General features: G+C 39.1%; 1 protein-coding gene across 1 annotated transcript in view; it reads left to right on the top strand.

Annotated features, from left to right (window-relative positions):
• The first annotated feature begins 1,114 nt into the window (after nucleotides 1-1,114).
• g6fl (g6f-like) overlaps nucleotides 1,115-16,872 on the top strand; it is a 34,614-nt gene continuing 18,856 nt past the window's right edge. The window contains exons 1-5 of the mRNA XM_041793403.1: nucleotides 1,115-1,294; nucleotides 5,263-5,598; nucleotides 8,254-8,514; nucleotides 8,825-8,860; nucleotides 15,571-15,900. Coding sequence (XP_041649337.1) covers nucleotides 1,222-1,294; nucleotides 5,263-5,598; nucleotides 8,254-8,514; nucleotides 8,825-8,860; nucleotides 15,571-15,900 — 1,036 coding nt within the window. The 5' untranslated portion in view covers nucleotides 1,115-1,221. The remainder of the gene's footprint in view (nucleotides 1,295-5,262; nucleotides 5,599-8,253; nucleotides 8,515-8,824; nucleotides 8,861-15,570; nucleotides 15,901-16,872) is intronic.

The raw sequence follows: 16,872 nt of genomic DNA, 5'->3' as shown, positions 1-16,872 counted from the left end.
TTCATACCCGTACCAAATCGACCTTCACACCTTCCACTTTCTAGCTACCACCCACTTTACTTATACAGTACCTTACCTCATTTTTTTCTGAATCCCACACCCTTAACATCCTCCCTTGGTTTACAAGTCCTCTCCTTCCACCTCATTTCTCCCCCTTTCCCTCCCTCACTCTCCCCCTCTTCTTCCCCATGTCATTTGATTTCCTTTTGTCCACTCGTCCTTCACTTCCTTGCTGCTATTCAGCCCGTCCTCCATCCCATCCCGTGCTCTCTGGGGCTCTGTGGCAGTGATAATGAAGCGCGTAGTTAACAGATATTAGCTCATTGGCAGTGGATTCATTAGACAGAGCCAAGGCTTATGGTGATTATTTACCCGTAGAGGAGGGGCCACAGGATCAGCCCCACGCTCTGTGTCAGCAGCCACATGCTTTTTTTTTAAGTCACACTGCAACACTTTCACACTTCTCGTCTCTTTCTGTCTGAGCACCTCTCCCTCCACATTTCTCTCTCTGTTTCCTTTTTTCCTCTCCATCCCTGTCATTAGACACCCACAATACATATCTGCTTTCTCTCTCTCTCTCTCTCTCTCTATCTCTCTTCAACGCCCCCATTCACCCACTGGTAATTATGGAAAAATGTGTAATAGTGCTCAGAGGAGCTGATAATACCTTTAGCTTAATTAAAGACATTTATGGGATGTAAAGACATGTAGCCCAGGGGTTGCTGTGCACCCACACTAACCCAAACTCTTTATTTCTTGCTTTTTGATCTCCACCAATCCCGTACTTTCTTCTATTCTTATCGTTTTCCCTGTTTCACACACACATTGTGATACACAAGAGTACATGCTCACTCCCTTTGTCAAACTCAATGTTTGGGTCAGAAGTTCTGTAACTAATTGCCCTGAAGTTTTTGTCATAAAATATTCTACATTAAGTCTTGTGTGAGTTTATGTTAATACCAGAGTATGGAGTTTATCAGACTCAAACACACATATGCGATAATGACAGAGCTTTCCTGTTGATAATCCCAGTGTTGTTGGAAACCACATCCTGTTGGGCTGAATATGAACAGCAAACTTGTTAGCATGTCAGTCAGGGACAGCAGTAATAGAGCAGGAAAGTGAACAATACTTGGATGTTCTGGAGTGTGCTTAGAAAGGTCACTGTTGGAGAGTCAGCTGGTGCAGAGAGAGTGCTTTTTCTTTCTGTCTGAATGTGTGATGGAGTCTGGTTTTCTCACCTTTATTCTTGGGCTTTCATTCGCGGTACCTTCTTCTCAGTTTGGCCTCCCAGGTATGAAATATTTAATGTGATTATTAGAGATATACTTTTGCTGCATTTGAAAGTGATCTTGCTTAACATTGCTTTGAGAGTCTTTCTCTGCTGCATTTTTAATCTAATCCAGACACTTCATTAAAGAAGAGGTTCACATTTTCTCCAGTCTGCTCTTAGACATCACTTACATGCCCAAAACTGAACCTCAGGCTCTAATGTTGAACTCCTTCTCCTGACCACACAAAAGCCTGTGGAAAGAAATATTTCACATGTGTGAAAGGCTACTATGATGCTTAAGTAACCTGTGTTATACACAGCGGTGGAAAAAGTACATGACTGTTGTAAGTAAAAGAACAGTTACTCTGAAATTCACTTAAAGTCCAAGTAAGGTGATAAAAAAAATATTTATCATAATTTTGTTGTATGACAGGCCACTGTGTTATGAACCAGGCCAAATTTCAGTCATAGAAAACATCTGTTAGTTTGTAAAATTAAGCTTGAAAATGAGGAAGTAATAACTGCTCTAGGATGGTGTGGGCATGTCAGTTGAATACACTGAGGCCACACCCACTCACAAGAAATACGATCCTTTAAGGAAAGTAAAAGGGTCTATAAATCTACTTAAGAAAAATTAAAAAGAGGATCATTAAAGTTTAAGTACTGAGTAGCTACTACGGAGTTATTCAAAATGATCTTTCCTTATTGTTAATAACAACAAGAGAATAGATCTCCAACCACGCTGTTCACGTAATGTCCCACCTCTATAATAGAGTAAAACACTGCATGAATTCAACTCAGTTAAATGTAACACTTTTAAAGGGTCAGTATTGGTCAACACTATGTAAAGTTTGAGAACACCTTTACAGTGATAAATATTTCACATTATGACTTAAAGGGGACATATTTCAACCTTTTAAGACAAGTTATATTGGTCTCAGATGTCCCCAAAAACATGACCGTGAAGTCTGTTGCCAAAAAAACACACCAGTATTGAATTTTTGTGTTTCTGAAAACCCCTCTGTTTCAGCCCTGCTCAGAACGGGCTGTCTCTGTGTCTGTGGCTTTAAATGTTACTGAGCTGTCTGGCTCCGCCCCTCTCAGGAAATGGATGTGGCTAAATGGATGTGGCTCTCCTGATCCTCCTCTCAGCTGGCAGCTGAGAGGAGGATCAGGAGTGGAGGGCGGAACTTTCTTCCAAGCGGGTAGGGCCAACCAAACCAGGGGGTGGGTGCTTACTCCCCATATGAGGTCATGAGGGTAAAATCTGAGAGCGGCTTGTTTCAGCACACATTTTCTGAAAGGTTGTTGTTTTGATGTGCACCACTTGATTAAATACTTTATTTCAATGGTTTTAAAAAAACATTATAGCAGACAGCTGTCATTGAGTGTACACTGCATTTTTAAACTAATAGATAATTACAGAAAAAAACAAAACAAAACATACAGACCCACACACATACAAAAAAGGGAAAAGAGCAGAGAAGGAAAAGACAAGGTTAAATATATACATATATATATATATATATATATACACACACACACACACACACATTGATGTGCACCACTTGATTGACGCTTGTTCATGCAACTGGAAACTTAAGGCACCCTTGACCTCAGTTATGTGGTGAAATTAAAGAGATGTGAAAAGAGCATTAAAATATCTTTTACTTATATAGTGAAATTCTTCTAATGAATGACTCAATGTGAATGACACAAAAAATATGTGAAATAAAGTCTAGTTTTGTTCAGTCTACTCAATAAGACTAAATTAATTTTGCCAGTTGGATATACTTGAAATTTCACTTGTTTCAAAGAATGAATTATGTAATTTAAACAAAGACTCGATTTGTTCAGTCTACTAAAAACGCAAGTTAATGTTGCCTGGATTTTCATGTCCACGAACAAAACTAAATTAGTAGTTTGTACAAAGATTAATCTGACTAATCTACATTAAAATTGTGGAAAAAATGTGACTATATTTTCAAGTAGATCTGGCTGGATGTTTTAGATCAGTGCATAAAGCAATTTACAGTGGTTCAGTATTTATGACCCAAGACTGTCATCTGCTGAAACTCAGCAAATAAACATAAAGAAGGTTATTTTGATCTCAAAAAGACTGACTTAGAACCAAACCCATTAAGCTTCTGCAAATTTCCCAAGAAGTCAGTTTTTGCCCAGGAATAAGGAAGTGAATCTGTCCTTATGCATACTGATTACTAAAATAAATAAAAGGAACAGACACCTCTATGTGACCTGCAAAAGCAAACCAGACCGTCAGAATGCTGATTTGTTCTATATTGTCAATTTTCATACCTGTAACTCCTGCCACTGTAAGGGTGAGAAATTATGATTATTTACAGATGGATACACATTTAAGATACATAAGTATTATCCTTTAGTCAAGAAGGCACGACTTTTAAAACAAAAGTTGAGCTCATGTCCATTAAATATTTAATCTTTAATTATTGGCTTTTAAATTTATGACCAATTTTAAATGTAAACATCTATTTGAAAAAAGAGTGAAACTTGTCAATGTCATTTTCTTAACTTGAGTTCCTTTAATGTATCACCAGCAATAGAGAGGAGAGAAAGAAAGTCTGTGAAAGATGTTGAAATTTCATGCCAGAGTGCTACTTCTTTGCATTACTAGAGCTGGTGCACCAATAATCTGTACTGAGAATACACTGAAGCTGAGGGGCATCTTTAGTAATTGTAAAACCAAGGCAAAGGTCGATCTCTACTTGGGTGAAAGCACTTCTAGTGAGTGGATACAACAGAATTAAAAATATGTGACTGTGACAAGTGTCCTGACATGTGTTAAGAGGTCAAAAGGCACAGACAGATGAGAATCCAGTCATTTTTCAAAATAAAACATCTGCTAGACTCTGATAGTCAATAAAATTAAAATAAAATTATATAGTTGACCCATGGTCCATGGCTGGGTGGTTAAGGACTAATGCTCCAGGGTGCCCTACCAGTGAACAAAACATGGTAACTTCCCATTCTAGAGTAGTGGTTCTTGACTAGTCTAACCTCAGAACCCACAGCCACCACTTTAACAACAAATGGCGACCAAAATTTATCTTTTTCTTTTCAAAACCAAATGTGGGCTTGATACGGGACGAAAGATGTGACGAAACAAAGGGATAGAGACACATTCTTCAAAATAAAGCATTTCATACACTTTTTTTCCACGCACAAATCCACAACCCTGTGAAAATAGTTTTGCAACCTGTTTTTGGGTCCCAACCCACCAGTTGAGAACCAAGGCTCTAGGGTGCCCTAACAGTGGACGTAATGTGCAAATGTGCCCTCCAGGGATCCATCCAGGGGACAAATGGAAAAGTGCCCATTCATTGGACAAAAATGTTATAACGTCCCCTTTCCTATCCTGACCAAGCTTCTCAATATTCCATCTTTTCCCCTTCGTTAGCAACAACTGCAAGTGGAAGACCTACCCCTGTCTGTACTTAAGAGAATATTTTAAAGAGCACAGTGAGAGGGAAGCAGTGGTAAATTATTAAAAACAACCAATTATTTAAAAATTAAACATAGGAATACGTATTATGAGCTTCCTAAAGTCATCCTGGCCTATTAAGAACTCAGGATCTATTGACATTGCAGTGTGCTAAAGTTTGGTTGTACGTTGATAACACCGGTTAACATCAAGTCAACTACAGCTAACTCTTAACAGATGAATTAACAAAGGGACATATGTACAGGACAACATCAGGAAAGAGATGAATGGTCTTGCTTTGTCCACAGGAGGCGCCAAAATAGACAAAACCCCAAATATTTCTTAAAGGAGCTTTAATATACTGAAGACATGTGAGCACTGTTTTGAGACAAAGTTAAAATGTCTGAACCCAGATAAGGACAGGATAAAAACAGACCTCAGCACTGCAGCAAAACTAAAGCAGTTCTCAAACTTTCCCCCTGAATAATTTAAATGTTATTGCTAAATCTTTCTGTCCTCTCTCCCTCAGACTGGGACGATGTTGTGGTGGTCAGAGAAGGGCAGCCCACTACTTTAGTCTGCACTGATAAAGCCCCCCCGAGGGAGGCCGTGGCTATTAACTGGCAGGTGAAGCTGGTGGGTGAGAAAGACTGGAAACTGGTCCTCTCAGCCAACGAGAGGAGAGAGTTTTCTGGAGGTGCCTCAAAGGCATCCATGCGATTGACTGACCTGAACTATCAAGACAGCGGGATTTTCTCTCTGTTCTTTCTTCCCAAAATGGAGGACTGCGGCTACTACTCATGCTTGATAAAGCATCGAGAGATGAAGCTAAAGGAGAGGATTATCCTCTTAGCTATCCTTACAGGTACATAAATCAACAGGTCATCTGTGAGAATCTCACAGTACAGTGCCCAACAAGAATGCTTTCATGTCATACTTCACTGCATCTGTTTCTTTCTTTGTCCGTATGTGGAGCACTGATGTAGTTTAGATCAATATCTAATATTTAAATTTTTATACACTGATGTTTGTTGTTTTCTGTTACTGATCTTTGAATTTTTGATATTTTTCCTCCTCCTGTTTCTTCTCTTGATATTTACTCCTATGAAGTGTTAAATAATGACTTTTTGCTTGATTGCTTGATTGCTAAGATCCTAGAATAAATTAAACTTGCCCTAGCCACTCTTCATCGATGCTTCCCACTGTGGTAAAATGTTTTCAGATCCGCCACTTAAGCTGTAAACTCAAAAACAATTTTGATGTGCTTGGGCCTAAGTTAAGTACAGTGTTTCTATATTTTGCAGAAATCTCCATAAAATTTTCTAATGTCCCCATTACACTGCAACTATCTACATCTGATCAGTTTGTATATGATGGTACATAAAAACACAATAATAATCATTAAATATGCATGAAGTTAACTTTGCATGACGAAACTTTTAAGATGATTCTCAAGCAAAAATAGCTGCTTTCATATTATAACCAGATAAAATTAATTTCTATGAGACTGGGACATATGAATGCATGATGTAACCTTGCAAAGTAGATGGATGTTTGTCGTCATGCGGATCCATCTGCAAAGCTTAAAGCTGGAGCACTTTTCCTGGACCAATCAGCATCATTTGAAGAGTGAGTAGTGAAGAGATGAGCAACAGCAGTATTTATCAGACCAGGATGATATTTCTTTATTAAAAGAAGAGCAAAGAACCACACTAAAAGCTTTTCTGGTGGAATAAAATATGTTTCTTCTCTTCTACCAGATGACTTCAGGAAGAGTAGCCTGTGATTTATATTAGTGGAGAACAGTTAATTTACATGACAACTGTTGCCTGTCTAGCTAACATTAACAATTTTTTAAAAAAGAGGATCTGCCCTCTTCAAAAAACATGTCTGGCTGTGGTCATCAACAGCATCTGTACAACATCTGTTTTTTCTTGACAGATGCTGTGTGGGCTGGATTAACTTTACATAATATTGTGTTGATAGTTCCATTTTCTTCAAAAATGCACCATTTTAACAGCGTGATCAGTCCCTATCACCTTTACTGCAGCTAGAAGTTTTGGCTACATACAACACTTATAAAAAGTATTCACCCCCTTTTATTGATTTTATTTATCAATCATGGTCAATATATTTTTGACAAGAGAGCACCAGGTAGTTTTGTTAATAATGGTTTCTACAAATTAAAGTCATTTTAACAACTGCATAAATATTCACCCACTTAAAAGTGACCAATCTAATTCAACAGAGGTCCAGCCATTTGGTGCTAGTAGTCTCATAATAAGTGAAATAGGAGTAACATGAGTGAAGTGAATGTGTCTCATGTGACTGTAGTATGAAGACACCTGTGTGTGGAAGGCCCAGTCACTGGTTAATAAGTATTCCTGGCTACCATTGCACCATGAAGACAAAAAAAACACTCCAAGCAACTCAGAGAAAAGGTTACAGAAATGTGAGTCAAAGGATGGATCCAAAAAAATTCCATCAGAGTTCAGTTAAATCCATCATCAAGAAATGGAAAGGATATGTCGCATGTGTAAACCTGCATAGATCAGATCTCACAAACTGACTAACCGTGCAAGGAGAAAACTTATGCGAGAGGTTACTGAGACACCTATGACTACTCTGAAGGACTTACAAGCTTTAGCAGCTGAGATTGGAGAGAAACTGTGCGTACAACAACTGTTGCCTGGGTTCTTCACCAGTTAAAGCCTAATTGGAGAGTGGCAATGAGGAAACCACTGTTGAAAAAAAAAATAATCAAATCTGGAGCAAGAGTTCACCAAAGGCATGTGATAGACTCCATGGTCAAGTGAGAGAAAGTTCTTTTGTCTGATGAGCCCAAAATAGGGCTTTTTAGCCATCAGCCAAGACACTATGTTTGGTGGACACCAAACACTGCACATCCCCACTGTGAAGCTACTGGTGGCAGCATCATGCTGTGAGGATGCTTCTTGGCAGCTGCCTCTGAAAGGCAGGTAAAGGTAGAGGGTAAAATTATTGCAGCAAAATATTGGAAAACCTCGGAGGACATTTGTATTCGGTCTGTAAAAGAAGAACCTAACAGAGCTTTAGTAGTTTTGAAAGAATTGTAAAATTGCAGCGTCCAGATTTGAAAGCCTGACTGAGACCTATCCACACTCAGTGCTGTGATTGCAGCAAAAGGTGCATCTTACTAAATACTGACTTGAAGGGGAATAACATTTATGCAGTCACTTATTCTACATGGCATATTTCTATTGAATTGACATTACTTTGTAGAAATCTGTTTTCACTTTGACATCAAAGGTTTCTTTTTGCTTAAAAAATGTAAAATTATATAGACCATGATTGGTTTATGAAATCATTAAAAGGGGAAAATATCCAAGAGGATGAATACCTTTTATAGAAACTGGATATCAAACTGACTCTGCCCTTTTTTAACAATAGACTTTTCTTTATTCAGATGTATTTTTACTTGGTTACCATCTTTACTTGCCTTTTCCACCCCTGATTTCCTGTGTCCTCCTCTCATCCTCAGTCACTATTGAGCCGGCTGCACCCATCCCTCAACAGAGTACCCTTCGGCTGAAAGCCACGGTTAACCCTGACTTTGCCATCACCAAGATCACCTGGGCAGCACCTGGCGATGTTCCAATAAAGACTGATAGGACAAACAAAGGCACTGAAGCCAAACTGCCAATGGTGCAAAAAAGCGACCGTGGGGCCTATGAGTGTATGGTTCACGCACTGGGCAGCAGCAGCACCCCCCTGTTTGCTTTCAATGTAGACATCACTGTTGGTGAGTCTGAACTGAGAGAGAGAAACAGAGGCATAGGAGAATAGAAACATCTGTTGTATCTTTTGTTGATGGTGTGAGTGGGCATCAGTTCCAGAAACTCCAGCAGCAGCATTATTTATTGAAGCATCCTGTAGCTACAGATCTTCAAAGTAGCCTATCTACTTTTATAGACCAGTTTCAAAAGTTGGTCATGGATTTTCACTCAGATTCATCCAATTCTTGTGTGAATATTATACATGCTACATTTATGCATTATTCATTGTTTTGTTTTTACATTTTTCTTCTTTCTTTGTTTCCCATCTTTCCACAGCTGACGAAATGATCTCATCCCGCAATATAACATACAGTGAGTGCCTTCATAACATAAGCAGGGTGAAAGCCCTGTGTCAGCAGCTTTCTAATAAGACTGAGCAGAATGAACGAGAAACTCTCAGCATCGGCAAAGCTAATCCCTATTGTTGTAGGAATTTTCCCCTATCTGTTTCTCTGCTTTCTTACTATTGTATTTATTCTCTTCACCTCACTCTTCATTCACCCTCTTTTATTACTCCCTGTATGTATGTTCCAGCTTTATGCATTCCTATCTGTCTGAAAAGGATATTTCAATATTTTTGAAGTTGGGTTGTATAAGGTGCCTGGTGAAAGAACTTATATTTGCCAAGAGATATTTCAGTTTGTATTGCCCTTTTAAGGAGTGGATGCTCAGAGTATCAGCAAGAAAGCTAGAATGCTACGGATGAGTAAAGTTGCTCTATGTTGGCTGATTGAGAGATTTTTAGGTCAAAACAGAACAAAAAAATTGCTGAAATGTGCACTAAACAGACAAAATCTGAGGTGTTTTATTTTTTCTTCAGAAAGCCTCTGTTTGGCACTATTTTTAGCAGGAGACTAGTGAGAGAGGCCACTGACGCCTATGACTACTCTGAAGGAGTTACAAGTTTCAGCAGCTGAGACCGGAAAGACTCTGCTGAGTCTGCTGCACTCAATCTTAATCAGTCAAAGCATTATGTGAGAGTGGCAAGTAGAAGAAAACTCATTAAATCTCGACTACATCTCGCCAAAAGGCATGTAGGAGACTCCATGGTCAAGTGGGAGAAAGTTCTTTGGTCTAATGAGACCAAAATGGTGCTTTTTAGCAATCAGATAAGACGCTATGCTTATTGGACACTAAACACTACACATCGCTGAAAATACACCATCCCCACTGTGAAGCACAATGGTGGCAGCATCATGCTGTGGGGATGCTTCTCTTGTGAGGGAATTCAGCCTGATCACAGTGTGAGTCAATCAGTGCTATACCAGGTGTGTGTGATCTGATTGGCCATGATAAGGGCCAGGTGTGGCAAGCTGATACAGACACCTGGGCTGCAGCACTCTGTGCTGACTCATTATTTCACCTTCAGAGATACTGAGAGCATCTCTTTGGGTTTTCCTGGGTGTGTGTTTTCATGAAAACGTTTGCATAAACATATCTGAAATTTTCTATAAGCATCATAAGTTTATCAGTCACTTGAAGATCACTGTGTGTCAGGGCTAAGGGTTTTATCTCAAGCATTTTTGGTTTCCCTTTTCTAACTGGTCTAGTGGCTTTAGTATTTCATTTTTGAGTTTTCTCAGTCTCCAAAGTTAAGTTACTACAACTATGCCTAAAAACCACCTATTTTGTCTATAAGGGCAAACACTATAGACAAAAACATGGCTGTGCAATGGGATCCCCCATCTCCCCAGTGGTAATGGACCTTTACATGGAGATGTTTGAACAGCAGGCCCTCAGCTCCTGCCCCGGCACAGCACCATCACGCTGGTGCAGATATGTGGATGACACATTTGTTGTACTACAAAAGAATATGATGCAGAATATTTTCCATCACATCAATTCAGTGGACCCCTCTATCAAGTTTACTCAAGAATCCGCACACAACAACTGCCTGCTGTTCCTGGACTGTCTGGTGAAGGTGGGTGACGTTCGGAGACTTAGCGTTGCAGTTTACCGTAAGAAAACCCACACGGACCAATACCTCCTCTTCTCCTCACACCGACCACTGATCCACAAACTAGGGGTAGTTAACACTCTGTTATACAGAGCTGATTCCATCTCAACCTCAGAGGTGGACAGAGTGGCAGAGCACCACCATGTGCGTGAGGCGCTGCGGAGGTGTGGATATGGAGAATGGACATTTGCCAGGGCTTCCAACAAAAGTCAACGCAAGTCAAAGCCCCAGAATAAAACGTCCGAAACTATGAATACACGCAAGGCTCAGGTCACCCTCCCTTATGTAGCTAACCTGTCAAAGCATGGCATCAGTACAGCGTTGAAACCTGTTAACACCTTGCACTCCAAGCTAGTACACCCCAAAGATAAGATCCCTAAGGGTAGGAAAGCAAGAGTAGTGTGTGCTATTAAGTGCAGCACAGAGGGTTGCAACAGCACAGCTCAGCCATTTGAAAAGCGCCTCTACCAACACTGCCGAAAAACATCTTCTGGTCTGGACTCAGCTGTGTATCTACACACGGAGACTACGGGCCACTCCTCTGACAACAGGGACACATTCCTGTTGGACCAGGAGCCTCAGAGGTTTGAAAGAGGTGTGAAGGAGGCCATGTAAGATAAGATCTTTGAAGCCGGCCCTGCACAGACACAGAGGACTGCGTTTCCAGTTCTCTCGCACCTGGAACAGAGCCATGCGGAGGATGCCCCAGGTCATTCTTGGTGACGTCACCGGAACGTCACCACCCACACCTACATCTAGTGGGAGATACAGTCACCAACAGATGCCCTGAAGAAGCTTCCTGGTTGGGAGCGAAACTGTTGGCTCTTCAAACTTAGTAAGTCCAGTTGTATTTGTTTAAGCCTTTAAGAATAGTCTCCCAAGTTGTTTCAGTTTGTTGTCAGCTGCTTGACACCAGTAGTTTAGTTTCTTCACTAAATTTAGAATGGGAGCTTTTGGGTTATCACTTACCAAAATAAAGTTTTTGCTTTCTTTCCCCTCTCCCTATTGATCGATTTTAGTGGTTATCCTTGTTGGATAACTTTTTGACACCCACTGTCTGCATTTGTGTCCCACTGACCTTCCTTCCTGACAGCTCTGGAATTTGCCGTTGTAAAGGTAGAGGGTAAAATAAATCTTGCAAAATACAGGAAAATTCTGGACATTCCTATTCAGTCTGCAAGACAACTACTGTTTGGGAGAAGATTTATTTTCCAGTAAGACAATGACCTGAAGATTACAGCACAAGCCACACAGAAAAGGTTTAAAGAAACAAGAGAACCTGTGGCTTGACTTGAAAAGGGCTGTTCATGCCTAAACCCTGTGCAACCTGACAGAGCTCTAGCAGTTGTGCAATGAAGAATAGTGTAAAATTGCAGTGTCCAGATGTGAAAGCTTGATTGAGACCTATATCCACACAGAGTCAGTGCTGTGGTTACAGTCAAAGGTACATCTACTAAATACTGACTTGAAGGGGGTGAATATTTATGCAGTCACTTATTTTGCATTACACATTTTTTATTTAGTAGACATTACTTTGTAGAAATCTGTTTTCACTTTGACATTAAAGAGGTTTTTCTTTGTATTTTTTAACAAAAAGACAGATTTGGTTGACCATGATTGATTTATTCAGTCAATAAGAGGGTAAAACACTCACAGGGTTGAATACTTACCATATCTTGCCCATTGTTGCATGTCTAGTAATCAATCTATAGAAAAATAAAGTGACTGCCATAAACTTACTTTGATGACTAATTTCAATTCAGCCCTTCTGTTCGGTGGTGTTTTTTTCCAATGTATTTTCAGAAAGCAGATGAAGTTGTTTAAACACGGGCATTCAGTAGGCAGAGAACTCTGGATGAGAGTGATAAAGACTGCAGGGGTATGAGAGTCGCTATCCTCTGCTTCAGAAATGTCCTGAACTTGTGCTGACAGCAGCAGCTCTGCAGGTTCAAACGCATGAGCTCACACCTGCACCAGATGTGATATGACACCATATGATATGAAATGATATGATATGATATGATATGATACAATCAGTACAATACCATACACTTTATTGTCCCCTTAGGGAAATTTGTCTTAGACTGTGCTCCACGCATTAGGTTTGCCATATAACAACATATAAACAATAAACAGAACAATAGCAACAATAATCTCATTTACAGAGTTGCACATATCAAATAGATCCAACCATACAAGCCACACATCTTGCACATATCCATACTGCTAATATTTTTATAGAAATAGTAAAGAAAAGGGAAAATTAAAAAGTTTAATTGAAACTTGATCATAAAGCCTATTTATTTAAAAAAAAAAAAACCTTCTCTAAATAATTGTGTGTTAATTCCAATAAACTTTCAAGCACAATATGTTTGTGTTTTTTTTTTTAAATGTACAAAAAAAATTCACTGAAATTCCATAAAAAATAACTGAAACACCTAAACAAATTATCCGAAATTTCCATAAAAGTTCGTTAAAATTTTAAAGAAAATTCCCCAACCTCAAATTCCGAATCTAATTCCCAAAAATTATCAAACAAACTTCCTAAATTTCCAAGAAAAGGCCTGACATGCCAGACAAATTTACCAAATGCCCAAACAACTTTCCCAACATTCCCATGAAATTGCGATAAAAATAAAGCAAATATTCTCAAGCCCTCCAATAAAATCTTTACAATATAAAATGATATCCCCCAAATTTCCATGACAATATGTGAAAATTTCCAAGCAAATTTCCAGAAATATATAAACAGAAAATTACTTAAACTCTAATGGACATTCCAGACATTGATCTCCAACATTCTAACGGCAGAGTTTGTTATTTTGGTGTAAGAAAAGCCAAAATGTGTTGTCCTCATACACGCAGAATCTAAGTTGGACAATGTAATGAAAAGAGCAGTGTCAGTTCTTTACTCTTGTTTAACAGAATCTAGAATCAGAATCTCAAAATGATTTGACTTTGAATATCAAAGCCAAATAAGAAAGAGAGCTGATTGAGGAAATCCCACAACAGATGTGGTGTGATATGTGGAAAACAACTCAAACCAAAACAGTCACAGAGATTGAGAATTCATGCGGAAGAAGCGAATGTGTTACTTCATTACACCCAGAATTGAAAGTAAGCGTACAAATGTTCAACAACCATGCTGGAGACAATGCAATAACAAAGACACTAACCACTCATATTTCCTCATTTGTACCAAGATAAAATCTCTCTGGGATGTATACAGTCACTTCTCTGCAAAATGCTAATGTTATTCCTTTATCATGTCCTGTTGTATTGTCAATTCAAATAATTTGTGAATGCAGGAGATCAATACTTGGTAAAAATTCTCCTCACAGCTGCAAAGAAAGCTATCACTGAGAACTGGTTAAGGACGGATGCGCCAAATGACAAACAGCGGATGTCTGAAATAGACAATACTCTTGTGATGGAGAAGATTACATACAGACTAAAAAAAGACGGAAGATTGTTTTGCAGGAGATTGGGGAAATACTTAATATGGATTTCAAAAAAGGACCAAGGCAACAAACAATAAATAACGTTATTGTTATAGATGTTAAAAAATAGTTGTGCTATACCTTATGAGGATTGTTTAATACCCATCATGGCTTTCATTTGATAGATCACAGTAAAATGTTTAAATTTATATAAAATATTAAAAAGAAAGTGGCCTTTTGTGTCCACAGTAAACAGTGTGACTTCATCATTTAAGGCAAAATCCCACATTTTCTTAGTGAGTTTGATATTTTTGTCTCTCTTGAAGCCCACAAACCCAAACAGCTGATTAGTGATAAGGCAGTACGCACATGTAGTTGATTTGTTATTTTGGAAAATAGTGCCAAACACAGAGGGCTGTCTGGAAGAAAATAAAACACTTTAAAACACATTGAAGTAAACACTGATTTTTAGCCCATTTAACCTAATATTCACTTTAAAACATGGAGCAACTGTACTTGTCTGTATAGCACAGTATAGCCTAGCCTTCTGAAAAGGATAATTTGACATGCCATATACTGTTTCACATATCCAGATGACACTTCAGACATTTTCATTTTTTAAGCAGTTCTTAAAACCTCTGTGCTAAAATCACCACAAGACCTAAGACAAAACAAAACAAACAGTACTATACCTGCATACTGACAAATATATCATTTAAGCTCTTATAAATATTCTTAATGTTATGTCTTTTTAACCTTCAACAGCAAATATAATATTAACTTATTTATTCCAGTGTGAATTTAACCTTACCCTTTTTGTACATGACAATTTCACATTAGAATGCACCAGGTAAACATGAACAACTTAAAATATGTCTGCCCTTTTAAGTCTCAATTAATATAAAATGCATTTTAATCTTATTTATGCACATTTTCATTGGAATTTGGCAAATACAACTCACACACACAATCATTAACTGTACAGCGCTATGGCGAAGAGAAATGCAGAAACTCACTAGCCCACACACGTGCCAAAGTTGAACAAAACTACAGTTTAGCACTTAAAAGTAGCTCTGTAAAAGTACAGACCTTGTTCCCTAAACAGCAGGATGTTTACCCGGAAAAAACACCATTATTTTTATCTTAATGACTCACATTTCATGCAGCATTCTCCGTTTTTAGATCGTCTCTTCACTTTACTTTACTACCAAAGAAAATCAGCTTCAAAATAAATGACAAATTTATAAATAAGTAACGGGTAATTTACAGCTACATCCGAGCTAACCACTATATGGGGGCAGCCATTACTACCCACTTTCAGTACTAAACCCTGCCTGTAGCTACCCTGTTCACCTCAAATGACTCTAATTGGTCAGGTTGTTCTCAGACCTGGCACGATTGTTTCAGATTCTGGCGTTGCAAGAAGAATTTCCCTAATGATACACATTGAATCTGGACAATCCCTCTGCTTTGCAGGGTTATTAAAAGAACAAAACATACTGAAAGGTTTTGTTGCTAATGCAATTACCTTATCCAACCCAACTTTAAAACTACCAAAATAAACTTTTAAGTCTATCCAAATGTCTCCACTATTAATGTTTTTTACCCACCTGCCTTGCTTGCAGTTGCTGATATCTCCACCGCCACTCTGGCTGAAACACCTGTCTCCCTGACCTGTCCAGTTGTCTCAGGGGATTACGTCAGGCTGTGGTGGCGGCCTCCTGATAGCAAGCGTGACATGATCATGGTGTACCAGTATGACCGCTGGAGGGCCTCCACCAGACCTAGACAGATTAAAAAAGGACTCGTCCTCGCAGGACCGCCCTACAACGCAGAAGCAGGGAGCTTCTCCTTTCTACTCACCCCTGATATAAATGATAGCGGCTTCTACCAGTGTGAGGTGTTCCTCGATGACAAGGCTTTCTGCATAAGGACCAGTGTCAGCATACTGAAAGGTAGGGTGGTGAAATGTATGAGATACTTATGTATGAGAAGGTAAGGAAACATAGCAGTGCAAAATAGAAGAAAAAAAACCTGAACTGGCTTGATAAGGAGCTTGACTCTAGAAAATCTGCTTGTCTGCTTGTAATTTTGTGCCCCCCACCAATGAGCAGACTAAAGCCTGATTTATACTTCTGCATCATAGCTATGCCATAGCATACGTCATAGGTTCACATAGCCCTGGACTCTACACTGAGGTCAATGCAAAATGTGCACTCTCTCAAAAAATATAACTACACATCAAAATGTCAGAGGTGCATTTCCTCATCCACATCTCTCAGTGGTCAAACAAGCAGGAAAATTCCCCTGTCCTCTTCTTTCACTGATTCAGCACTGATGTATTCTACCTCCTCCTCTGACACTTCCTTTCAAATTCAATAAATCAACTGTTGCTAGACTCCAACATTACATGCTGGGTTTGAGACACCATCAATTTATGTACACAAATAAGTAGAGAGTAGGTGGAGTATTGCAGAGCTATGCAGAAACACCAACGCGCAGTTATGTAGTGCTCAACCAAGTCGGCCCCTTTGGTAAAGCTGAGGCATAGATTTAGCACAGAGGTATAAACCAGGCTTCACACATCTGTTAAGTAATGAGGCTGACTAGCTAGAGAGAGGGGTACACGATTATGGGCGAGCCCATAAGATTCAGGGCCCGTCTGTCATTTATTTTGTGTTCCGAAAGACAACAAGACCACACCTAAGCATTTTACGTATTTACATATGTACTATTTTGCGAGCACGAGATATGAATAAAACGATTTAGTATCTCGCACGGATGATAAACACGTTTATGTCACCACCAGGGCTACATAAAAAAGAGAAACATAGGCAAGAAATTCTTCGAAACACATGACAGTATTTGGGTGGGGGTGGTCATTTGCTGGAGGTGCAAACAAACAGAGCACCCCATATACTTTGCTT

The sequence above is a fragment of the Cheilinus undulatus genome, linkage group 8 (genome assembly GCF_018320785.1).
Source record: "Cheilinus undulatus linkage group 8, ASM1832078v1, whole genome shotgun sequence".
NCBI lineage: Eukaryota > Metazoa > Chordata > Actinopteri > Labriformes > Labridae > Cheilinus > Cheilinus undulatus.
The sequence above is the reverse complement of the archived record's forward strand: the minus strand, read 5'-3'. Positions and strand labels throughout refer to the sequence as shown.